Genomic DNA, 25713 nt, shown 5'->3' on the forward strand with positions numbered 1-25713 from the left:
TGCTCGTAGCGGCGAATACGAAAAGCACAGTTGGTGGCTCTTTCAGCCACGGTGGCTGGTGACGCACGCTGTTGTCCAATATTGCTCATCACACGGGCACACACACCACGCCCCGCTTTGTTATACTTCATGCGCAGCTAGGTTCTCTTACGTCGGTGAATAACCATCCGATGACTTGGCGCTTCTTCAGCGATCTCCGAATGCCAACCAGTATCAATTAAGCTGACATTTGGCCCGGCGTCCCCAGGGCCCGTCGGTACACAACCTCCTGTGTAACCGACTTTATATAGGAGGCTATATATCTTTGATAAGAGCAAGCCACCAAAAGTAATCAATGGCGGAGCCTGCACGCACATGCGCAGATAGAGAGTAGTGGAAAACGAAGACATTCAATCTGTAACGCGGCTCCTTGCGTCACAAGCTTTTAACCGTAGTGTGGCGTCGGTGTAGGGTGGGGTGGAGGATGAACGCGTTTATTGGAGCAACCGGGGAAGGGGTGTGGGAAGAGTCCACAAGGCCTCGTGACCGCGCCTGACCGCGCTGACTGGAGAGCCCGGGAGACCAGGGGACAAGGGCCTGCTGGCGGGCTGGGTCCGGGCTGGTCAGCTCAGTCTCCCACTGCTCCAGGGAGAGGGAGGGGAGGGGGTTAGGTGAGTATGGACAGGAGAATACTAGATGGTAAGTGGTGAAAGGGGTACGTATTGCCAGTATTGCAGTGCTGCATGCATGCAGTGGGAAGGGTAGATGGTGGGGGCGATGTGGTGTAGGGCGTGATTGTAGCGGAGAACTCTAGGAGGACATGCTCGACGGTTTCGGGGTTGTCGCACTATGGGCTTGAACTCTGGCCTGTGCGATGTACTTAGTAGGCATTAGTGAATGCCGCCGCAGTCTACGGAATAACGTTTCTAGCCAGCGAGGTCGTCGTTCTGGCAGCCTCAATCTTATCTGCGGGCCCACTGAGAATAGAAAATCATGATGTTCTGGAAGGGGCTACAAGCGGTTTCTTTCTTAGTTGAGGCATCATTTTTTGTAAAGAAAATTTTTCTTTTCTTCTTCATTTCTAGGCCCCTGCGTGCAGCCTCCTCTTCTCGCTGACGTCCTAGTGTCCGGGGAGCCAGTTACGCGATGCCCAGCGTACGCGAGATGCTGCAGGTATTTTACTTCGCGCTGGACGTGGTCTTGGACGTTGAAGAAGCTAGCACGTCGCAGGTTTTGTAGGGAGGCTTTCGAATCTGTGAAAATGGACCATCATTGTGTCTGTAAAAATATGGGTCGTTGCTGAGTAAAATTTGTGAATATGCGTAAAATAACTGCAAGTTTGGCTGAGATTTCAAGAATCGGCAATCCCACCGTTCGAATTCCCAACGCAAAGAACGAAACAGAATATGTCAACGAGCGGCAGTTCGTTGAGAAATTAAAGCGCGGCGTTATCTCTCCCTCCACATACATCGACGATGAGTGGCACTAGGTGGCGCTAGTTGTCGCTTCGATACAAGCCAAGTGCGCACAGCTGATAGATCCAGCGCCCAGTGCAACTCCGACGTGGGTTCGCAGGCCTGTGCGTCCCGTCGCAGTTAATTTCCACGGAATTGTTTTTCTTGCGATCCCGCTGTGACCGCAAATCGTGCTTTCCCCATGATTTCGCCTCCCTACCGACGCGGCCGATGTGAAAGGTGCTCGTAGCCATGCCCAGGCCACAGGATTGGCCGTGTGATTGAAAGGGGCCATCGACCAGGTGAAACGCCATGGCGTCAATGCAGGTTGGTTTTTGAAGATGCGGTGAATCGTAATAACCGACGTTCGCGCCGGAGGATTTAACGTTGCCGCGGCGTAGAGCGCTGTCCGCTCGGCAGTGCCTTTTGTCGTGCGGGCATGCGCGACGGTCGTCTGCGGACCCCTTCGTAACGTAGAGCCCATATTCTCTGCGTTTTCCATGGGGGCCCAGGTATGGCGCTACTCGAAGCAAATGCATGCAAGTGTCTAATGGATGCTCCTTCCACGTCGAGTTCGGGGAGTCTGCTCCTAGTAGGTGCCCCCCGACCTTTTCGCGCTGCCGCCAAAGTTGTGCCGGTGGAGCGCACGCGCTCATACGCAAACATCGCTCCTTGCAGAAGAGGCTTCAAAAGGAGTTGCTGTCCATGCAGAAAGAACCACCTCCGGGCGTCAGCGTTGATATTGACAACGTTGGATCCAACCTGACGCAGTGCGTTACCTCTCATTCCCTACCTTGTTCGCTTGTACGAGCTAGACGTAGAAGGCCGTTGTGTTCAGAGAGTCGCCGCAGACGCGTATTGAAACTACTACAACTACAGAGTAGAATGTTAGCACCATACGCAGTCGAAATTGCCCTGTTCCCTTCCCCACAGGTACCCATAAGCATGTACGGGTTATCAGATATACTGGCAGGTAACGCTAGATAACTCTAGACCAATCCTTGATTACTTTTTGATGATTGTTCGCGGTCGCGGAGGGTTGAAGGCCGTGTAACCCGTGCTCTCGTTGTGGGCGCAACTACGGTGAACGCACGTGCGGATGTTCACTGCTGTGGTGTAAGTGGAAGCTTTTAACACTTTGCACACTGCTTTGTACCGCAGGTGGACAGTAGACATGGAAGGCGCGAAGGGTACGCTGTACGAAGGGGAAAAGTTCCAGCTGCTGTTCAAATTCACCTCGAAGTACCCGTTCGACTCGCCAGAGGTGAGAGCTCGGAGTACACCTTTGTGCCGGTGGACGTACTCTTCTTTCAAAGAAAACGCAAGCTCAAAGTGCGTGCTGCTTGGAGTTTCTGCTTTGTCGCGGTGTTTATGTAGATAAAAGACGTCTTGACATTCTGAGATTTCCCCCCTGTGTACTTTTGTATCGTTTTTATTTTGGGGGCTCTTCATTTTTGAGCTAACCATTTCTGCAGCTACGTTAGTTAGTCTACCTCCAGCTGTCTATCTCATTGGTGCGACATTCAGCTTACTCTAGAAAATATAGAAATTCCAGGAATATGCCAAATTTATGCTTGCAGTGAATGCATCTAGAGTGTGGCCAATGATGTCCTGTTTTGAACTCGTTACTTTAGTCCTATACCTATGTGAAATCATTTTGTGTAGGCTTCATTGGTTACTGTACAAGTTACCGCTCGTCTTGCCACTAGGAGACGATTAAGCTCGTTATAGCAGCGGAACTTACAGCGCACTCAGGTGAGAAAAAACAGTGGAACAAGTTACGGAAGCAAATGCGTTTTTGTAATTGCTGAAAATGCATAGGTGGTGTAGACGCAAGGGGCTGAAACTTGACAGGCTAATGCTCTTACCGGGTCCCGTTTCCTTTTCGGCGAAGAATCTGCGAGCGAACTGATAACGCTCGCCCAAGCTCACTGGCGAAACAAAAGCTGATAACGGCCTTCCGTCAGCGTCAACAAGCCAAAGATAGAACGGTTTACAGACAGTGCTTTGACATACCGATCATCTGTTTGTCGCACAATGTCTCCTCTAAAGCTAGATGTACTGTATTTAGCAGAGCCTCCACAGTTCGTGTTCGTGGCTTTATATTTGTTTTTACTGCCACAAGCACCATATTGTTTTCTCGGAACACCCAGTGATGATGCATTGCATTGGTGTTCTCGCAAACACTTGAACACTAGCTTCTGCACACTTACTTTTCCAAACTTTGGAAAACAAAGCAACATTGCTTGGTGTACCAGTTAAGTGAACTATAGTGTAGTGGTAAAACTTAGAGCGTGATTCAACAAGTACGACAGAAAGATGACAAACACAAGCACTTTCTGTTGTCCTTGTTGAAGCGCGCTCTAAGTTTTACAAATATGCACCAACTTGCCGAACAGTGTGTTCTGCTACAGTGCACTCCATTGCACTCCAGTACTGTGTATCAAGTTTGTACGTCTGCTCATATTGTACGAATTCTTACGTCGCATTCTATGTGGAGGAAGCAGCAGCTGATGGCTACGGATTTCGAAGTCTCACTGAGCTAAACAACTGGTGTAGATTGTATAAGTGCAGGCCTTTTCCAGCGCATCCTGGCTTCATTCTTGCAGAAATATTGTTATTTGACAGTGAAAGATACATGTAGTGCTGTGCATTGATCTCTTTTGAGGGGCCGTGTGTGAATGCCATGTACACAAGAAAAGATGCATTTAACCCTTCCAGCCCTGATTTTTTTTTATTTTAAGCAAAACAATGTTTTCTGTTTGTTTTCCTAATTTTCAGGGTCCCATAAGCCCCCAAACAAAAAATAGAGCTGAAAAATAAATCTGTAATTACTAGCTGTAATTACTTGCTAGTAATTACAGATTTATTAATGAGACAATTTATTAGTACATCTGGCAATTAAAATTTTTATGTCGAGCAGAGACATCAATTTTACATATTTTTCTAAACTTGATGACTACATAAACCTACAGAAAAAATCAGTTCCATAATGCACATATTTTTAGATTTACAAGCTTCTTGGGAATAAAACTCTGACGACCATTTTTTTTTCAGCCTCAATGTCATAATTTCCTCTTCACCGGAGCTTCTTCTTCTTTGTAGCGCGAGCTCCACTAAAATGAAACAGTGATATTTATCGCAATAGGCGTCAATGAGGAACAATTCTCTAAAAAACTAGCAGTTTTGGCTTCGTTCTCTGCACTAGAGGAACTTGTATGTTATGGTGTCAGTTGACACCACCAGGGCCGAAGAAAGGGTTAAGTTTGTGCTTAAGGCCTGTGACATGACGTCCCCAATGCATTGCGTTCCCGCCTTAAATTTTGTGCGCAAATGCTGCCGAAAAAAGAGAAGCCTCGGGAACTCGTGTGCGAGACGTCGTCGCATGATGGCCCGACGACGACCGTGACCGCAGGTGACGTTTCTGGGGCCCAACATTCCGGTGCATCCGCACGTGTACAGCAACGGCCACATCTGCCTGTCCATCCTGACGGATGACTGGTCCCCCGCCCTGTCCGTGCAGTCCGTCTGCTTGAGCATCGTCTCCATGCTGTCCAGCTGCAAGGAGAAGGTGCGTGCGTGCACCAGTCTATCTGTGCCGACACGGGTGTGTGTGGAAGAGGTTTTCGGACACTGAAACGTGGATGTCAGGCGTTGGTTGTTGTTTCTTTCATTTCCTGCCAATGCCTGCAGGGTTGCAGATCAACCTGTTTGCTGTGTCTTTTACATTGCGCTATTACGTGAGATTAAAGGGGCCCTGAAACATCTTTTGCTGATGCTGCAAAGCACGCGGGGTCCTGCCGTGCACACTTAGGTGGTTGGATAATCTAGCAGGAGTTTTGTTTATGCAATGATTACTAGCACAAAATTAAAGGGGCCCTGAAACATCTTTATTACGTGAGATTAAAGGGGCCCTGAAACATCTTTTGCTGATGCTGTGGAGCACGTGGGGTCCTGCCGTGCGCACTTAGAGGGTTGGATGCTCCAGCAAGAATTTTGTTTATGCAATGATTACTAGCACAAGATTATCTTTTGCTAATGCTGCGGAGCACGTGGGGTCCTGCCGTGCACACATAGAGGGTTGGATACTCCGGCAAGAATTTCATTTATGCAGTGATTACTAGCACAAGATTAAAGGGGCCCTGAAACATCTTTTGCTGATGCTGTGGAGCACGTGGGGTCCTGCCGTGCGCACTTAGAGGGTTGGATGCTCCAGCAAGAATTTCGTTTATGCAATGATTACTAGCACAAGATTATCTTTTGCTAATGCTGCAGAGCACGTGGGGTCCTGCCGTGCACACATAGAGGGTTGGATACTCCGGCAAGAATTTCGTTTATGCAGTGATTACTAGTACAAGATTAAAGGGGCCCTGAAACATCTTTTGCTGATGCTGTGGAGCACGTGGGGGCCTGCCATGCACACTTACAGGATTCTATACTCCGGCAAGAACTTTGTTTATGCAAGGATTACTAACATAGTTATTGTGTATCAGAAGAGCTCAATAGCACCAAAAAAATTGACATTCGATTTCTAGGTACTAAGATGGCGTAAAGCCAAATTGAAAGTGAGGTTACGCCATTGTGGTATTTGCGAGGACCACAAATGACGCATGGCGTTTTAGTTTGTTCTGAGCTGTGCAGAGCTCTTCAGTTTAGTCTCGGACTCATCACGGATAGTCTGCGAATAGTGCGAGGATTCTCCTTGCCACGGGGATATGTGGGGAAAATGAATGTCGGACTGCTTCTTGGCGAGTCTGCGGTGAGTTCGTGACTCTAAATCGAAGAGCCCCGGTCAAGCAAAGTCCGCATTGCATAGTCAATTATGCAGTGCAGCCACAAATAGTGCAACAAATTCTTTTTCAAGAGGCTTTGGCCAAGAATCAAGCTTATTCTCGCAAATTCTCACACCTGTACCTGCAGACTGCCATGGTGACAGAAGCCTGCTTGACTGCACTTTCCCAATTAGGGCCTTTCTAATGACAAAGGTCCATTGCAGACACATGTTAATCTGGACTCTACAGTACTGCAGCATATACGGTTGAACTCGGCATGTTGAACTAGCCCAGAGAACATTGTTTGGTGGGGCCACACTTTGAAGTTCGGTTTATCCCGTTTTTGAAGTTATAAGGTTAGAAGAATGTGACCAGCTTTTGCTGTGATAACAGTGCTGCTGGCAACGCTTGCAACATTTGTACAGTTTCGATTACTGTTATCTGCTTCTGTTCCCAATGTCACGACTCTGATAACTTATCAGCGCCACATGATGCACAAAAAAAAAAAGTAAACACAATTGGCTTTTTGCTGCGCAGTTGCAAGTGACTAAGGTTGCAGCTGTTCTGCCTGACAGTCGCTCTGCGTGAAGGCTCTGAGGTGCTTGCCAGCTGTTGGGCCCTTTCCTTCCATATTTTTGATTTTTAAAATTTGTAAAACCAATCGACTTTTGTTCGTCACACACAGTGAATCGCACAGTGAACTTCATTTTTTTTTCACAAGCAGTTCTCGCAACTGACTTTTGTTGTGTTATCACCTGTGTGTTCCTACTAAGGCTTCCCTATGCAGCTCGGAAAAGAATGAACTACACCTCGAAGGTGCTGTGTTGACTTTCGGCTAGGCCTAGCCTGCATCTGCATTGTTCTGCCAATCAAAGGGTTGAACCGCTTTCGTTGTTTTTCTAAAAAAAGCCGTTTATTTATTTTTTTTTTTTCGAACGTTGACACTTGAGCACGCACACAATAGAGCGTTACTTTGCAGCCCAAATGTTGGCAGAATGCTGCTGCTCCGTGTGACACGAGGCACAATTTATTTTGATTGATTTTGGGTGCTCATGTTCGCTGTGAAGCTATGCAGCTAGAGCTGAGTGAACTGTTTGACAGCACCTCTACGTGAAGTAGGACATCAAGGCACATTTTTCTGTTTGCTGGAACTACGTTACGACCCTAAATTTTTTCTATTTGTTGGAGCTATGTTACGACTTCGTGTAAACACGCGCTCGGTGCATTCAACCTTACTTGCCTCAGCTGTCATTAAAGGGGCGGACTGGTCTTAGAGCAATTTTTTTTTAACTGACCAATTTTAATGAAACTGCACGGTATTTTTTGTGGCGATTTCAAATTTGCAATGAGATTTTTTGCATGTTGATTATTTTTGAGATAATTAATGAAATTACGAAAAAAACCACGCCGTACAGAATGGCAATTAAGCTGTGGCTAGGCAGACAAATGACTAAAGAATACAACGTTGGAAGAACTTTTTTGATTTAGCTATTTTTGGTCATTTTACGATGTACTGAACTTTGCACCTGCCGCGCTCTGCCAGAAAATGGCTCACAGGTGGTGTCAGTTGAACACAATTAGAGTTTTCCAAAGCCTCCATTTGAAAAGTTTGTTTCCAACATTGTATTCTCCACATATTTCGGTATCAGAAGCAAAACAAATGACAGTTTGTACCTGCTCTGGGTGCCGAGATATCGGAGGGCGAAATGCTAGCTTCGCATTGCAAGAAAAGCGCCGTTTCGCTGTTGAATTCTGCGCGAAATGAGCTGTAGAGTAAAATTTAAAATGCTATTTACAATAAAATACGGTGCCTTTTGATGAGGAAATTTGCAGACTGACAGAAAAATGGCCGTGGGTGCCAAAAATGCCATTTTTCAGAAAATGATTTTTTGAATGTTTTTCGGCCCCAAAGACCCATCTGCCCCCCCAAAACACAGCAAGTGGTACTGTTTGTGATAAGTAAATTCTAAAGTGTGCGGTCAAGGTTGTCAGACTGGACCTGATAACTGGGCTCAATGCACGGTTTCAAGGAATGACTCGGGGTGGCCCTGGTCAGAAAAAAAAAGTAATAGCCACACCATAGCCGCAAATTATTTACAATTCGACGCAACACGTCGCCACAGAGAGGTGCCTGCCCCAGTCATCTACACTTGAAAAAGGGTAGCGGTAACTTGAAAATTGGCTTTGAAACCATTTAGCCAGGGCTCCCAATTTCGATGTAAATGCCCGGAGAACTAACCCTGCATAATCACAAACTGTTCATTACTTGCAGAAGCGACCACCTGACAACTCGCTCTACGTCAAGACCTGCAACAAAAACCCCAAGAAAACCAAGTGGTGGTACCATGGTAAGCACGCCTATCTTAAAGACAATTTCGTAATGCGCCTGGGAAAATGGAGAGTCCATAGGGACATAGATTGATGCGTGACACAAAGATCCCCATTGCATGGTTAGTTGAGTTGTCACGTGATGTGCTTAGTCAAAACTAACGTTTATAGGCAAGTGGATCTCGTTATTATTATGCCAGTTTGTGAATCTGTTATAAATTTGGAAGCTAGGTTTGAAAAGGCTATGATAGGGCAAAGGCAAGATCGTGCTTAGGAACATACAAGCTTTGTGTGTATGTTTAACCTTTCGATGCCCAAAACTTTATTATTTTGCTCAAGCGTGTTTTCTCTAATCTAAAAGGACGTCCAACAGCACAAATATAAAGTAAGAAAAAAAGTTTGGTTTTTATAGGATGGACAGTAGGACACACTGGGAAACACGGGGCACTGGCTGCCCATATATCACTTGGACAAGACAGCTACCTTGATCATCGTAATTTATGGTTCAAATGGAGACAACAATGTAATGTTTGTATTGCTATCATTTGTAATAACAATGAAATTGCACAATTTCAGTTACCTGTCACTAGCCCATTGAGCCACCCGGGCTCGATGCGAGTTTACACGCGTAAACAATATTTTTTTTAGGTCCTTCGTCTGTAGATAGATGGTGTTTAAATGTAAAAAAAAAAACACAAGGTGTGAGAGAAAAACAATTTGAGTTGTTGCTCCTCAGCAACACTGGGCATCAAAGGGTTAAATTTCAAGAGATACAGTTCACCGAATATATCTGCACTGGCGCTCGTTTTACTTTCTATCTTGATGCTTGCCGAAATCCGTTACCTCCCTCCACAGTTTTGCCGTTGCGCTGCACGCATTACACTTACCAAATGGGTGCTGAAGTAAAACTTGTTTCACTCTCGTTTCAGATGATTCGGTTTGATGCAGGAATCGCACTCGGCACCCCCACCTCCCTCCCCACCACCCACCTCTAGTCAACGGACCCTCCCGGCCAACCAAGCACCGTCAGCCAGTCGCCAGCGGATGCGTTGCTAAAATTGTTCATGTTTCTGTGGGGGCCCTGCGGGCAGTGGGGAACAGTACGACCAACCGGCCGCACATTTGTGTCCGGATCGTTCGCTGCCCCTCACTTGCGCTGTCGTCGGTAGGTGCAACTACCTACACCGGGCTAATAAAGCTCTTTTAGAGGGAGACAGACAGACAGCACGCAGCCGGCATTGCTTTTTGGGGAGTGGTGGTGCTGTTCCCTAGAGCGATTTCACCCCCTCCTTCTCTCCCCCTGCTACGCGTTTGCCTTAAAACACCCGAGTGCTGTGACATAAAAAAACAAACTTGCGTTGTGTTGTTTACGAGGCTACTAATACTACTAACAGTTTTAGTTGCTGGTTTTTAAGTTCTGCACAAACTTCGAACTGTACTACTCTCAAATGTGCATCTCATCTCCACCCCCCTTCATTTTTTTTTTTTTTTTGCTTTTGCGTTGAGATTTCGCCGAGACATTTTCGAATAGCAGCTCTGAGTTTGCTTACCCCTCTTCCTCCCCTTTCGTTCCCTCCATTAAAATACCTGCGGGGAGAAGTGATTTAATATAAGGCTGGATTTTGTTTACGCCTAGACAGACGAGTCTGTTTTGAAAAATGCCACTGGTTACCTCTAGTTCTCGTGTGCGTGGCGTCTTTTTATCGCTGTGATGTTTATAAAAGTTTTTAATGTTTTTTGGCTGGCTGCGCACTTTTAGTGTTCTCCGAGACGTTGCACGACACAGATTTGCAGTGCTAAGAAAAACAAAACAAAAAAACAATGCAACACTTCGGACTGCGCCGTAGTTCCATTCCACCCCCATGCTGGCTCAAGTAAGCTGTGACCACGATGTCGAAAACTCTGTTGCCATAGAGTGTTTTCTTTCAAAGCGTGAAAAAAAAGCTTGAGAGGGGGGCTTTCTAGCTGTAAATTCACCGGGCGACTTTTGTTTTGAAGTCCGTGCACCGCAAGTCGTGGGCCGTGGACTTTGTTCAACACTTGGCTACGTCCACCGTCATTGTAAGAATGTGCAGAAGCCCATTGGAGTGACCTGATAGAATGTAGCTGTGCCGTGGAACCGAGAATGAATGTTTTTTTCCCCTGCCCTTCGGAGACGTCGTTGTGCAGTGTTTGGCGTCTAGGAATAAAGACCATGCCAACTTTACAGAGCCTTTGTTTCTGTCTGCATACGGAGACAGGGTGAACACACTGCGCCACCTACATTAAAGGAGCCATGAAGAGAAAATACAACTTCGTGTAATTTGAAAGAACTAGGATTCAGTATCTCACTCAGCTCCATTACAGCCACAAAAGATGTTTTTTAATGACAAAAAAAAGCAAGAAGTATTTAAAAACTTTCAAATTTTGCACCACAGTGACGTGTTATGAGCAAGAATGATGTCATACGGGCCAACAATAAAACACAATTTTCAGGGCGAGGTTAACTGCACGTTAGCATTCAAGTGATGCGGTCAAATGGAACTAGAGGCCCCATTACAGACGTCCAGTCATGTGTCGTCGCGACAGGTCGGTTAGGCTGCCGCCAATCGCACAAACAAGGTTCCGTGACGTCATAGAAGTGTTGCTGGAAATTGGCTAGGGGGTCGCGACTGCTTCACACGTTTTCTTTAATATCTATCTCCGTTATTTGTTCGAAGATTGCGATGGTATTGGTGTCATTGTTATCAGGACTAAGCAGTCTTTCTAATAAACCCAACTTGTATTTTGTCTTCATGGCTCCTTTAAGGGGGGACACTGCTCTTAAAACAGCTTCCTTTAATTGTTCAGTAAACTCTGTAAAATTTGTCAGTCTGCTGCTTTTATCCCACTGACTTCAAATATGCCGTTATTTTGTTGAGTCGTTCAATTAGTTACCAAGACAATTAGAGATTATTAGTCATTTTTGGAGGAACAATAGGCAAAACAGTGTGAGTCATAGAACTGTAATTTCATATTTTCCAATACTGCGAACCCCCTAATGAGTGTAACGAGAGAATGAGATGGCACTTTGGTGGCACCAGTGGCAAGGAACCATTTCGAATGCCCATTTCAAACACCAAGGTTTAATCAGCTGTAAAATTAGCTAAAAAAGGTGCATCAAAAGACAAATTCTCTTACTGCACTCACCAGGGTTCGTGGCATTGCAAAATTTAAAGATTACAATTTTATGGCTAACACTGTTTTGTCTATTGTTCCTCCAAAAATGCCAATTATCTCTAATTATCTTGGTAACTAATTGACTTATGTCATATTTGAAATCACTGGGAAAGAAGCAGCAATACTGACAAATTTTACTGAACAATTAAAGCTGTTTTTAAGAGCAGCGTCCCCCCTTAATACATTACCCGATGCCACGAATTGCCCCTGTAATAACGAATCTAGATTACGCACACTAAACCTCGATTTTAGAGCCATACAGCCCTCGGCAGTGGGCAAGATCCCAAGGTGGAAAGAGCATTTATTCCTGCGTTCCTTAGGTTTTGTTTAACCCTTTGCCTTATATCATCTTGTAACATATCATTAGGAATGCTTGCCTTCTACTGCCATTTAGGAAGCACAGCTCTCTCTGTTCTCGGAGTCTCTCCTCAACTACCTTTGGCTACAGTGAGAGAGCTGCTGTGAGAACTGCAGAGTAGTTTATCAACATAAGTAACTGCCTCCAAACTCGTCCGCACAGAATATAGCATAAGCGACAAAAGATAGTCCTAGGAAAAAGACGTGCAAAAAAACTCCCAGAAAACCGAAGCACTTCTGAGTTATGAATGCGAAAGCTTTAACATGCCATTAAACGACGCAGGGTGTGCTGTCTCACTAGTGACTGGTGTGCTGCTAGGCGAGGGAAGCGGAGACGTGCCATGGAATGCACCAGTCAGTAGAAATTGAGCCTGCTACAGATGCCAGGCTCTGCCGACAACACTTCTCGTAATGCTTCTGCATTAAGACTGCTTAATGCTTCCGCGTAACAAATGAGGGCGCTGTGCACATTCCCAGAACTAAGTGAGTGCTACACTAGAATTTGATCAACTAAAACTAGTTTCCATCAAGCCCCACAGCAGTGGATAAAAAAAAATTTGAGACGACCGCCTGGGGGTTTCACAAATTTCGGCATCTGCCCAACTCGCAAGTAACTGAAATTGATTTAACACTTGCGTGACCACACCTATTCCCATCGATAGTATGTAACCGATGAATACAAATTCAAATTTTGGCGCTCTCCTAGTGCTTCTGGACAGCTAACACCATCTGAAGGGTAAAAACAGAAGTATTTCATCAGTTTCGCTTTCGAGTTTTTTTCTCCACTACAGGGGGGTTTTTAAAGGTCTTTTGTAGTCGGGCACACGTTGTTGCGCAGTCGGTTAAGGCATCGATGCTGCTTGCCGGTGCTCCACGGAAATGGCGAATTTTGACGGATTCCGAAGAATCTGAGCTGCAATGTCTGGATGATGGTAGCCGCACAGACACGTTGGATGACTTCGACTTCGTCAGAGGACTTCGAGTACGGAGGTGAAAGTGCATCAAACCGCCCTGGAACGTCAGCAGGTATCTGCGAGCAAGTTTCACTTTCTCTTCAGGTCATTCTATCGCTGCCACGCATTGATGTGAACATATCCGGCCTGTTGTAAAGTTTACAGCTCTTATCTGCAGGGTGTCAACTTCAATCGGGCGGGACCGCTTGGCGCGGTGGCATGACAGGCACTAGTGCTTATATTTTTGTATGTATGTAAATAAGTTTTGTACTTACAGAGGTCATATTGGCAGCATTATTCTATAAGGGCCTTGTATTCAAGGTGTATATTTCGAATTTTTTATGTTTTCCCTGAGCGAAGTAGCATTGATCATTTCATCAACTTTTCTTTTTGTAACTTTTTTGTTTTGATACATTTTTAATAATATTCGTAGTAAATCTGGTGTTTGAAATTAATACTGTTGGAAAGCCCTATCCTTCCTCTATCATTTCATACCTTACACTTTAGCATCGGTCATTTTCTGTGGCAGGAACAAAAAATTTCTTGGACTACCCAAAAACAACCGATTTTTCCACGGTCACGAAAACTTGATTTACCAATGAGGCCACACAGCATTTCACCACAGATTACATACAGCATACATCACAAGTGCAGCGACCCTGCTGCTGACAGTGTAAGCTGCAAAAACAATCAGACAAAGTCAGTTCAACTTAGTTTTTACTTAAACACGGTTCTGGGACATTTATAGTACACTACGGATCGCGCGCACACAAGTCCGTCTCTCAACACTGGCGTGCCATTTTTGGCTCAAACGTGCAAGCTTTAAACTACCTCGTGCAGTCAGCAAGGATGGGTCACAAGCCACACAAAACCAGCGTTTCTACCAACAGCCTGCCAACCGAGCAGGAAGGCTGTCCAGGCTAGCCTCCTCCCCCCAGCCTGAAGTTGTACTGTCGCAGCTGGGGCTCTTGAGCGCAGAGCTCTTCGTAGACCTGGCAGATGCGACTCATCTCCTGCACGCTCAGCTGGATGATCCTCGTCAGTGGGTCCACTTGCGCCAGCCCGATTAGCCGGTGCACCATGTCCTGGCGGTCACGGGGAAACAGGTTCCTGCGACCACCAACATCCAACCACCGGGTTAAAGGAGCCATGAAGACAAAATACAAGTTGGGTTTATTAGAAAGACTGCTTAGTCCCGATAACAATGATATTAATATCATCGCAATCTTCGAACAAATAACGGAGATATTAAAGAAAACGTGTGCAGCAGTCGCGACCCCCTAGTCAATTTCCCGCAACTTTTCTATGACGTCACGGAACCTTGTTTGTGCGATTGGTGGCCGCTTAACTGACCTGTCGCGACGACACATGACTGGACGTCTGTGATGGGGCCTCTAGTTCCATTTGACCGCATCACTTGAATGCTCACGTGCAGTTAACGCACTGAAAATTATGTTTTATTGTTGGCCCGTATGACGTCATTCTTGCTCATAACACGTCACTGTGGCGCAAAATTTGAAAGTTTTTAAATACTTCTTGCTTTTTTTCGTTAAAAAAGCATCTTTTGTGGCTGTAATTGAGCTGAGTGAGATACTGAATCCTAGTTCTTTCAAAATGAAGTTGTATTTTCTCTTCATGGCTCCTTTAAAACAGCTTCCTTTAATTTTTAAGTAAACTCTGTGAAACTTGCCATACTTGTTGCTTTTTCCACACTGATTTCAAAAATGCCATTATTTTTTGAGTCAGTCAATTAGTTCCCAAGATAATCAGAGGTAATTGGCCATTTTTCGAGGAAGAATACAGACAGCAGTGTTAGTCATAAAACTGTAATCTTTATTATATTTTACAAAACTATGAACCCTGGTGAATGCAATAAGAGAAGCGGTTTTTTGATGCACTGCTTGGAAATAATTTTACAGCTCATTAAACTTTGGTGACACCAGGGGAAAGTAACCATTTCGAATGCCCATTTGAAACACCAAAGGTCATAGTTTTATGACCAACACTGCTTTGTCTATTGTTTGACCAAAAATGACTAGTTATCTCTTAATTATCTTGGGAACTAGTTGACTGACTCAAAAAAATAATGGCATATTTGAAATCACTGTGGAAAAACCAGCAAGACTGGCAACTTTCACAGGGTTTACTTAGAAATTAAAAGAAATAGTTTCAAGATTTGTACCCGCGAAATGGGGAGCAAACATGTTCCACAAAACGGCAAGCCGCTAATACGAAGTCACACTGAGAAAGTGGAAATTGGGAGGCCACGTGAAACACGTCCATAATGTTGCTTCTTCTCTGCCCCTTTCTTTCTTTCAACTGCTAAAGATTTCCTATATTTGCACCGCGCCGACAAGTTGAAGCCTTCACCTTGCCTGCACATGCTATCAGTGAGTTTGAGGCTACAATTGCCACCTTCAGGAAGCAAACTTCAAAGGGGCCATGCAGAAAAAAATAAAAGGTTGCTTTATTCGAAAGATTTCATGTTTTATAGTGTCCCGAGCACACGGATCCAAATGAGAAGTTTCCAATTAACCGCATCTCACAGTACAGTGCTTTTTAAGGTGTGCAAGCAAGGGCATTTGAAAACACCAGCAAAACCATGCAACCTGAAAGGTGAGCCAGCAGTGTGATAGACAAGGCACCAGCCTTGTCTATCACGTTGTGAGCGTGCGAGAAGCGAAAGGTGCGATCAGTTTCGACTCACCTGACCCCATTAGTGAGGACCTTCTGGCGGCCGTTGAAGAGGCAGTTGACCACCTTCTCTACCAAGTCGAATGGCTGCTGGATCATTGGCTCCTTACGGGGCACAAGCCGTACCAACCCGACGTCCACCTCTGCCGGCGGGACGAAGCTGCTTCCTGTGGGCACGGCACAAGGCGTTAGGCTTAGCGCACAACTCTTCAAAAGTCTCCCGCCGTAAGAATTTTGTGAAGCTGACGGGCTCGAGCAGACTTCCCCAGCATCAAAAATGGTAATCTGTGTGTCAACCTATCGCTACCACGATAAGTTCTGCATTTGAATGACATATGGGTCTCGGAGGGAGTGGACCAATTGTCTCAAGCACATACTGGTTTTGATTGCCACTGAGACATCTAGTAGTAAGGGGGAAAAGTTGTGCTAGTTGGCTACATTACACTGAACATTACACTACATTACATGTTTGCAATGTATGATGGAAGACATTGATACAAGATTACATACAAGATAGAAATATACGGGACATATGCGTTTGTCCCATCTATTCTTATCCTGTAGTCCTGTATGTACTAGCACCTTTTCCTTCCTTCCTTCCTAAAAACTTTCTCCCAGACCCAATTCCCGTGCCCTGAGGAAAGGGGTTTCATTACTGCTAGAACCTCAGTACAAAACCACGGTGCAGTTGAGGACAACTAGCCAAGCATCACAGCCCCAAATGAGAAAAGAAAACTACAAACAAGAAAGAACACGGAAGAAACTGAACAAATACAATCTGGAGGGACGGTCGGGCCAGAATAAAACTGCAAAATAAAACTATAAACCTGAACGCGTCAATTCACTTTCATAAAATCAATAGAACGACATGGCTCAGTTTGGAATATGAAGAGTGGACGTTGTACTCTGTAAGTAGGCTCAAGCAACACCAATATTTTTTCTAAATGAACAGAATTACTCAATAGTACGCAATCAGGGCTTTTAGCATGTGTTTGTGCACCTTTCCACCCCCTTTGTACAGCACCAATACACATTAAAACACAGCTTTCCAGCCTCCCCTCTATGCCGCTTTTTTCTCAGTCAGTGGAACTAGCTGCTGTCTGAACAGGAGACTGGCCGTTCCAGCCAAGGCTTGATTCCCTTCATTGTCCAGTCTGCAAGCCCACGGGCAAAGCTACGCAGTCCTCCCAAGCCACAAACCAAAACTTCCTGCATACGCGCTTCATAGCTCACTGCCACACCCTTCCTAGTCGGCAAAACAGCTTAATTTTCAAGAGGTGAGACAGCCTCTATTTTTGTGAAATGATCAAAAATGCAAACTCTGGATACCTCGACACAAAACAACTAAAGCCGGAGGGACAACACTAACGGTGCTTCAGAGATCAGTGTCAGGGTTGACAGAGACTGCACTAATGATACTGCTACCCGCAATCTGCACTCCTATCCATTATTAGGTGCAGAGCACTTTAGGAGCTCACCTTGTCGTTGTAGCTCGCTTGCTGGACCCAAGTAGAGCCACGCAGCGTTCTGTCGTCGCGGCGTCCCGCAGAGGCTTCGAAAGCCAAGCGGTGTATATAGTCATAAGCGTTCGAAACTCGTGAACCGCTGGCACTTGTCATACATCTCTCCGCTGTTTAGCACAAAGAAAACTGCAGGTACATTTGAGGCAAATTATACGTAATTAACCGGCAGCACCCGCGTTCATTTAGTTAGGAATGCTTGTTGGGTTGGGTTTTACTAAGCGGAAAAAAGTGGCAGTGAAACGCCGGTACGTGCGGGAGGAAAAGCAAGCACAAAAGGAACAGAACTCCCGCTGGCGCAGTTTCAGGCAGGGGGCGCGTGAGCACTGTGAAGGCGGGAAATTTGAAATGCGTTGGGTGGTAGCAGTGAGCGGATAACGGCGCTACAGCCCATTATGGCGAATCACTGCTCTGCACTTCCAACAGCTTTCACATTAAGTGCAACGGCTTTAATTTTTTTTAGCCCATTCCCTCCGTGGTCATGGTGACATTCCGTTTCCAAGTGAGTGCAGACGGGGCACTTCCTGTTACACCTGGCACCATCTGGTGGTTAGATTTTCAAACTGAACGAGCTTGCTCTTCGGCCTCTGTGCCTAGCGGGTGGTGGTGTCATGGCTTTTAGTGGTTACGTACAAGGTTCGACCCCCAGCACGTGCGCGTTTTTATTTTATATCCGCAATTTTTTTTTATTGGAGAGATGTTCCCCTCAATTAGTTCTGTGCATTCCTTCCGTAAATAAAAATGGTTTATAATCTTTTAGGTCTGTGCAGGTGTGAAGAAGAGCCTATCACCACATTTAATTTCTGCATCACACCAGAAGTGCCCAACCTGCAGTGACTTGGAAACGGAACGTCACGTGGGTATGAGCCTCAAGAAAAGCTAGTTACTTGGCCATTTTTTTGTCTCAGTATATGCCATGCGGGTAGATTTCAGAGCAGCTGATTCTCCCCATGCGTATTTAGGAACGGGCCTCGGGGAGAAGTTGGTTTTCGATGAAGCGATCAAAGCGAGTGAAGGGATTGTGCCGCTAACAGCTACCGCTGTAAGAAAAAGAAAGTCGTTCTGTAAAGCTGTAAGGTTAAAGCCGTTCCACTCAATGTGAAAGCTGTCAGAAGTGCAGAGCAGTGATTCGCCATAATGGGCTGCAGCGCCGTTATCCACTCACTGCTATCACCCATCACGCTCTTCGCCGCCCTGCCTCACTCCTCTCTTAATGAATGGAACGGAGGTTTGTCTAATGCGATCTAAATTTCCCCCCTTTGGAGTGCTCAAGTATCCCCTGCCTGAAACTGTGCCAGCGGGAGTTCTGTTCTTTTTGTGCTTGCTTTTCCTCCCGCACGTGCCGGCGTTGCACTGCCACTTTCTTTTCGCTTACCATTGTAAAAACCAACCCAACGAGCGTTCCTAACTAAACAAACGCGGGTGCTGCTGGTTATTTACGTATATTTTGCCTCTAACTTTTCTTTGACTACAGTTTTCTTTGCGCTAAAAAAACGGGGAGTTGTATAACAAGCGCCAGCGGTTCATGAGTTTCGAACGCTTATGACTACCTATATAAACCACTTGGATTTAGAAGCCTCTGTGGGACGCCACTGCGACGGGACTCTGCTACGACGGAACGCAGTGCGGCTCTGCTTCGGTCCAGCGGGCGAGCTACGACAAGTCAAGCCCATAAAGTGCTCTGCGCTTAAAAAACTGAAGCCAATCCTCCCGCACCGTTGAGCGTGAGCTTGTGCTGGGCCGTGCAGTACGCCTGGCAGAGGACGGACAGCCGGCAGCGCTGGGGGTCGAGGATGGGGGCGTTGATGCGCTGGGCCACCTCCAGCTGGAAGGTGAGGGCGAGGGGCACCCTCCCCCTCCGGAAGGGGCCCTCCCGCCGCGAGATCTGCCGCAGCCACCGCACCAACAGTGGGCTGGCCACGCTGAATGGCAGGTTGCCCACCAGGTGGGCGTTGGGCAGCCCGTCCGCCTCCCAGGGCACCGACAGCTCCCTGTCAGAGGGAGAGACAGCGCCGCTCTTTCACGCATCGACTCTTGACCGTATTGGTGTAGCTTTCTAGGCAAAGATGAAAGATTGATGGCAGCATGCCTGGTCGGAGGACTCTTAGGAAGAAATGTAGGAGCACAGAACAGAAGGTTCAAAAGAAGCACCAACCAAGCTGTCTCACATGACCAGCAACATTGCGATCACGCTACATGGGGAATGCAGCGAGCCAGCACCATCTCATACTTTTATTTGGAGCCAGACAGAATTTACAGTAAAAAAAAAGAAAAGGGACTCCGAAGGATATCGTTATGCTTTTTCTAAGAGTAGAAAAACTGTGAGTGAAAGACTAGACAATAAAGATGGGACAGGATGGGCGCAATCCTTATTGTCTTGTCTTTGAAACGCAGTTTTTCGACTCTTGAAATGCGACACCAACTAGCCCAACAACACACTACATCGTTATGAGTCAGCCTACAGGGTGTTAATAATGCAAGAAGGCCCAGTACTTACTCTGGTATGAGGTCCTCCAACTGCTGGTGAAAGATGTCGCCCAACACAACTTGAAGTCGGCCTGCCGAGGCTTCAGTCAGCAGCTGCAAGCAGTGAACATTTCATTTCATCCCAATGACTAGTGTATTGAAGCGAAAGCCTTAAATGGCCTAAGAAAAGCTGGAATCTGGCGTTCATAACTGAAAAACGGCTCCTTCACTAAGTGTTCTACAGCACATGCCATTCTACAGCGGGAGCTTGAGCAAATAAGCCAGCGTCTCCTTCAAAGGTGTTCCATACAGCACGAGTTGAAGTTCTGCAGTACATTGCAGGTGAAGGGAGGGAATGAAGAAGCAGTGAAATTCACCATCATCATAGACTCTCCCATTACATGGCAGCAAGAACAAGCAGTGGTATACATAGGAGGCAAATCAAATCCATTCGAACTTGTTAGGGCGGATTGCAAAACGCAGTGTCTCAAGAGGCGAGTTTACAAAGTCCGTCAACAACGTGAAGCGGAAGCGAGGCATTTCAGACATTCAACAGAACATTCACAACCTCTACAACATGATTAGGAAGTTTTTTTTTTCTTGCCAGTATCTCAATTCCTGTTCTTCTCCTCGCACATCATCATCATCCACTGCAGGACAAAGGCCTCTTTCATAGACTTCCAACCGCTCCTATACTGCACGGTTCGAATCCATTTCTTGTCAGTGAATTTCCTTATCTCCTCCACCACTGATTTATCCATCTCCCCTACATCTAGTTCCATTTCTCAATACCCATTCTGTTACCCTCGTGGACCCTAATCCACCGGTCTTCAGTAACAGGCATTACAGGTCCATCCAAAGTCCATTTCTTTCTCTTAATTTGGGCTATGCTGTCTTCCACCCAAGACTTTACCTCAATCCATGGGGCTCATTTTTAATTGTTATTAAAAATGACCCACGTAAGTTTTCTTGCAAGGTGTTTGGTAGGTCTTTAAGTTTCTGCCTCATATTCTATCACCGGCAGTACACATTCGTTGTATTCCATCCTTTTCAATGATAGAGGTAGCTGACTGTTCTCTATTACTTGAAGGCTCTTGCTGAATGTATCCCAGCTGATACTGACAACTTGTCCAAAATATATGCATCCATCTCTTCAAGCATTGACTAAAAATGGGATATTTCCGCATGTCTGTTTAACTTAAAGGAGCACTGACACGAAAATTTTATGTTACACTTTTATTGCTTATATCGATGCTTAAGTGTGGCGAACCTGAAACAGCACTTCAAATACTTCAGCGCGCAATAGTTAATTACACTGAACGGCCTGAAAATCGTTTGTTTCAAATTCCCGCGCTTTCATCCCGAACGGCGCATAAGACAGAATCCCGGCCTGACCTCACCGCTTTGTGCGGACTACACCGGCGCCCGCTTGAGAGGGTGGTGTGCCCGCTCGCCGCTCGTGGAGCCGCGCGCGTGAAGTGACGTCACGAGTTTTTGACGAGCACTGTCGCGTCCCTTCTTTTAGCTTCATGGGGTGATGTCACGCTGACGTCCATTTGCTGAGTGGCGCTCCGTGCGCTGCTCCGTCGGCGCGATAAATGAGATCCAATTGAACTATGTTCTTCGCGTTGCAGGCCGCTCATATTTCAGCCAGGGTATTCTGTTGAGTGAAGGAAGCGAACTGTGCAATAATATTAACGCCGAAAATTGGTGTCAGTGCTCCTTTAACGCTAATTTTGATTTCCTCATACTCATCGCCAATACTGCTATAGCACTTTTTGAGTGCAGTTCCTGAAGCATTCTTCGGAGTTCTCCGAATTTAACAAACACAACAATATTTGTATGCGAAGTTGAACTGGCTCAAATATCCCATGTTTACTCGTATCCCTCATTTCTCCCAGTCAAGCTTCCTAATGCTTCCTGTGACAGGCTGTAAACAATTTTGGAGAGGTAATTTCCCTTTTGCTCATACTACAGTAGAGTCTCGATAAACGGAAATCGCTTAAACAGAATTGCCGCTCAAATGGAACTGTAGCCTCTAAGTTGGTTGGTTTTGTATTCAGCTAAAGTAAAAAAAAAAAATGTTCAGTAATCGGAACAAAAATTTCTACCTTACTGTGTAAACGGCACCGAAAATGGAACTTCTTATCAAACTAATGGCCAATAGCATCAACTTTTTCCGGTTCCGGCTGTTTATTTCAGTTTTCTTTTTTTAGCCTCATTGACCTCGTAACCCTCGTCTCGTTAGTAGTCAGCTGTGTTAGCGCGAAAAATGCAGCATCACAGTTCTTGTTCTAATCGTTCGGTCTCAATTCAAGTTGCCGGGGTCACAGGGCTGAGCTCCTGCTGCCTCGTTCGTGCCATCGTGGTGCTATTCGTGCTTCATTACCGCGTTTTCAGCCTGTAAATTTGGTGGCTCGTAAGCACTTGCGAAGTTGAGGCCTGAGGCATGCACACCATGCGCTTGCGTTAGAAAACAAAGGATATCATTTTTGACTTCAAAAGCAGCTCTTTGGTGAACTTTCATCCACTTTTTTAGGGCACAGTGACTAATTGTTGCCAAATAAACTTTGTGAATGTCGTGCCTAAACCTTTCGTAGTTTTTTTGCTTTCTGAAAAACTATCGGCTACATTCACCTTCCAGAGCTTAGAGTTCCATGAAGTACCCTTAAGAGTGTACGCACACAAATTTGCCCTTTTGCACATCTCTCTCAGTAAATGGAACTCCTGTTAAGTGGGACTAATTTTTTCGGACCCTTGAAGTTCCGCTTATCGAGAGTCCACTGTATTCCTGATAGGAAAGGGTAAACTCTTCTGGCGAAGGATCATTGTGCCTACACGTCACTTGTATACATCATTTAAGAGCCCCATGTAAAGTCTCCTGTAGCCCCTTACCTCTCAATGCCTCCAGTACTTTAGCAGTGTGCACTAAGCAAAACACTTTTTCATAATCAATAAATGCCACGCTAAGTAGTTTATTACGCCCCAAAGATTTTTTTCGTTAGCTGATTGATGAGATTAATGCGATCCATCGTTTAGTAGCTTTTCCTACCTCCAGCCGTTCACCACACAAACACGCACGAAATGTCTAGTCTAGTTCAATTTGATCTCCCAACTGAACAAAGTAGGGTAGATGCATGTCATGACAAGTATAGACATACTAGACCTCCGAAAAGAACGTGCAGAATAACTTCAGTTGATCGATTGACGTCTTTTGATGCAAAAATGAAACATCTTTATGGTTGGGGATATTTTTACGGGAAGTGCAAGTGGTCACCGGTGACGACGAAACAGACGATAGCAAGGCCTCATTAATCGATCTGTCATGGCCGCTTGTAAAAAGACCACATCCCTCTGTGGCAACATCATGTAAATACGATGCTTCACCACCAACCATTGCTTGTCTCATCTGTGTCCTGCCACCAAGTAATAATATAACAAACCATACAATTTTGCATGTGATGTCATAAGTGCTACTCCCTCATGCTCCTCACCTGTCCTAAAGGGACCATGCAGACAAAACACAAGTTTGGTTCATTCGAAAGATCGCCTCGTTAGAATCATACTGCCTCAACATTTAACTTACAATTCACTCAAATAAGTTATATAATTAGGAAAAAGGGAATGGCCATGCGACGCACTAGCCCACTTCTCGCAACAGAACCTATGATGTCATATGCCCAGCTATGCGATTGGCTGGGGCCGCCAAAAGCAAACGCAAATTATGAGCGTTATGAGCTTGCTGAACGCGCTATTTTTGCTTAAATGTTATGCATATTCATTTTACAGCAGTAAGAATGGTGGGGTAAACAATGAAAGCTAAGAAAATACACGTAAACATAGAAGTATCGATCCGCACTGCTGGTGGTACTGGGCGCACTATGCTTCATTTCGCTGCACAGCAGTCTGCCGCTTTGGAGTTGTCGTATACGAAACTGGCCAATTGGAGCAAGCGACGTTGTCTTACGTGACCCTGTTTGTCGAGCATACCCCATGTCTCACGAAACGATTCCTTTCTTCTGTAACAAAAACGAGCCAGGTGCAAATACGGTCAAAAACAAAGCCAACGGCACACAACGGTCCACGACTCAGTACGGTAGCGCCGTCTGGGGGGACTGGCGGTATAAGCAAAACTGCAAAGCCTAATAGTGCACTTGTCAGCTAGGTCGTGGCTCGAATGAAGATCGAATAGGAGAAACTAGGTTTTGAGAGTTTAAAACGTTTAATTATTGTGAAAACTGAGGTTACAGTGGATCAGGACAGAGGAGCACGGGGAGAAAACGTCCAATGCGGTGCGCAGGCGTGGGGCGACTCTCTAAGTGAAGGCGCGTGCGTACACGTGAGAGAGTGAAAACCTTAAACACTCGCGTTGCGTCTGGTCTCACCTCATGTTCTCTAACATAACACACCCATATCAGGGGCGCGTTCATTCTTGGGTGGGGGGGAGGGGTTTCTCGGTGCAGTCGTGGCCATAAATTGCGGTTTTTCTGCGCGTCTTCGGACGGCAGCTTTAGTGGTGTCGAGTGGCTAAATGCTTCGTGGTCGACCGTTTTCGTTTCTCAGCAGAGAGAATTCTTTGAATCGTCGGAGCTAGCTGACACACTGGAAGACCCTTTGAACACCCACCCTTGTGACTTCATGGCAGACGTCACAAAAGTACACGGTTTGGCGGGAGAATCACAATTTTAACCTAAATTGATAAATGTCTCAGTGAATACAACATCGTTTGCTGTCGGACAAGCGCTGGGGGCACTATAAAGCACGGAATCTTTCGAATAAAACAAGCTTATATTTTGTCCGCAAGGGCTGTTCAATGTATGGCAGCCGTCGCTACGGCATTGATTTAGGTTAGCCGTCAGTCACAGATATCCAGTCGCTTCGACTGGAGGCGACGCTTGGGAGCAGAATTAAGAATTAAAGACATGTCAGTGAACAATAAAAACTGGCACCGACCAAGAATGTTTATAAAATCCAGAAAACACGTTGGTCGGTGCCAGTTTTTATTGTCATGCGTTTCCTCGACCAGACTGGCTTCCGTCCAACCCTTGATTTCAACATGTCAGTGAAGTTCTCCACCAGTCACTTTTTTTTCTCTCTACATAGAGACAAAAAAGTGGCCAATGGGCCATTATACAGAGATATTACCATTACTAGAGCTAAACTAGCGAAACTGTGACTACCCAGGTAAAAATGTCAATAATTACAAATTTAAGGCGGACAGGCACGCTGGAAAGATGTGCAACCCGAGTTATATACATCCGATATGCAAATACGCAAAGCGCAGGCGCTCAAGTGAACTCGTTACCGCACACGTTGTCGCACATTCCCGGCGTAGCGAACGATTCTTCGTAGTAAGCTCGTCCGTTGTGCAGCTAACTCGAATTTTTACCTGCAGCGTGGGGGCGAATCGCTCGTCCTTCTCAATGGCCACGACACGCCGAGCTCCGAGTTCGAGCAGGGGTCTCGTCAAGGAACCGGGTCCGGGTCCCACCTCTATCACGTGTCTGTCACGAATGTTGCCGCACGCGCGCACCAGTCGCTTGGCCAGCCTTGGGTCGAGAAGAAAGTTTTGCGACAACTTTCGCATCGCGCGGATGCCGTACATGTGAAGCAAGTCGCGCACCGACGGCATCGGTGGCAGACGACAGGACTGCACCACGCGAATACTCTGTGCCGCGGACATCGCTCCGGGTGGGAAAACGTTGTAATAAAACCTTGTGAACCACGCTTCTTCACAACATCCGCTGCGTCAAACTGTTCTGCAAAAGTTTCGCAGTTTTCCCATAGAGAAAGAAATACTGGTTTTCCAGAGTTACAACACGCTCACAAGATTGATGAGGGCGGCCATGGTTGACACTAAAGTGGATTGGATTGCGTTCGTGCAGTCATCTCCAAGCCCTAAAGAAAGGCCCTGCTGAAAATGCTGAAACTAGATCAAAGTTTTTGTCACTTTTTAAGATATGTTATTTTTTTATATGTTGCCTTGAAAATT

General features: G+C 45.9%; 2 protein-coding genes across 6 annotated transcripts; one reads left to right on the top strand and one right to left on the bottom strand.

Moving 5' to 3' along the window:
- Nucleotides 1–491: 491 nt before the first annotated feature.
- Nucleotides 492–10739, top strand: LOC144159207 (ubiquitin-conjugating enzyme E2 W). 4 transcript variants are annotated; one of them, XM_077690558.1, is made up of 7 exons: nt 492–650; nt 1065–1152; nt 2112–2203; nt 2595–2697; nt 4849–5004; nt 8478–8553; nt 9463–10739. In XM_077690558.1, exons 2-7 carry the CDS (start codon nt 1126–1128, stop codon nt 9474–9476), a joined length of 468 nt encoding a protein of 155 aa, XP_077546684.1. In that variant the 5' UTR covers nt 492–650; nt 1065–1125; the 3' UTR covers nt 9477–10739. The 4 variants fall into 4 exon arrangements, with proteins under 4 accessions (XP_077546684.1, XP_077546685.1, XP_077546683.1 ...); XM_077690559.1 differs by having other exon boundaries at nt 504–678; XM_077690557.1 differs by lacking the exons at nt 492–650; nt 1065–1152 and adding exons at nt 1484–1760; nt 1946–2025.
- A 2283-nt stretch (nt 10740–13022) lies between these two features.
- On the bottom strand, nt 13023–25520 carry Mttfb1 (mitochondrial transcription factor B1). Of its 2 annotated transcripts, XM_077690569.1 has the most exons (6): nt 25111–25520; nt 19753–19835; nt 18972–19246; nt 15749–15902; nt 13926–14151; nt 13023–13118 (listed from the first exon to the last, which is right to left on the bottom strand). In XM_077690569.1, exons 1-5 carry the CDS (start codon nt 25402–25404, stop codon nt 13962–13964), a joined length of 996 nt encoding a protein of 331 aa, XP_077546695.1. In that variant the 5' UTR covers nt 25405–25520; the 3' UTR covers nt 13023–13118; nt 13926–13961. The 2 variants fall into 2 exon arrangements, with proteins under 2 accessions (XP_077546695.1, XP_077546694.1); XM_077690568.1 differs by lacking the exon at nt 13023–13118 and having other exon boundaries at nt 13825–14151.
- Nucleotides 25521–25713: the final 193 nt, after the last annotated feature.

Source organism: Haemaphysalis longicornis, unplaced genomic scaffold, assembly GCF_048455015.1.
Source record: "Haemaphysalis longicornis isolate Haplotype H1 unplaced genomic scaffold, Haemaphysalis longicornis Haplotype H1 scaffold_10, whole genome shotgun sequence".
NCBI lineage: Eukaryota > Metazoa > Arthropoda > Arachnida > Ixodida > Ixodidae > Haemaphysalis > Haemaphysalis longicornis.

Bases quoted from the DNA above. Each gene is read 5' to 3' on its own strand.
- LOC144159207 (XM_077690557.1), top strand. From the start codon at position 1,948: ATGGCGCTACTCGAAGCAAATGCATGCAAGTGTCTAATGGATGCTCCT. The intron at 2,026-2,111 runs GTAGGTGCCCCC...CGCTCCTTGCAG, and splicing joins GTTCGGGGAGTCTGCTCCTA to AAGAGGCTTCAAAAGGAGTT. The intron at 2,698-4,848 runs GTGAGAGCTCGG...CCGTGACCGCAG, and splicing joins ACCCGTTCGACTCGCCAGAG to GTGACGTTTCTGGGGCCCAA.
- Mttfb1 (XM_077690569.1), bottom strand. From the start codon at position 25,404: ATGTCCGCGGCACAGAGTATTCGCGTGGTGCAGTCCTGTCGTCTGCCA. The intron at 19,247-19,752 runs GTAAGTACTGGG...TCCCTCTGACAG, and splicing joins TTGGAGGACCTCATACCAGA to GGAGCTGTCGGTGCCCTGGG. The intron at 14,152-15,748 runs GTGAGTCGAAAC...TGGTGGTCGCAG, and splicing joins GTCCTCACTAATGGGGTCAG to GAACCTGTTTCCCCGTGACC.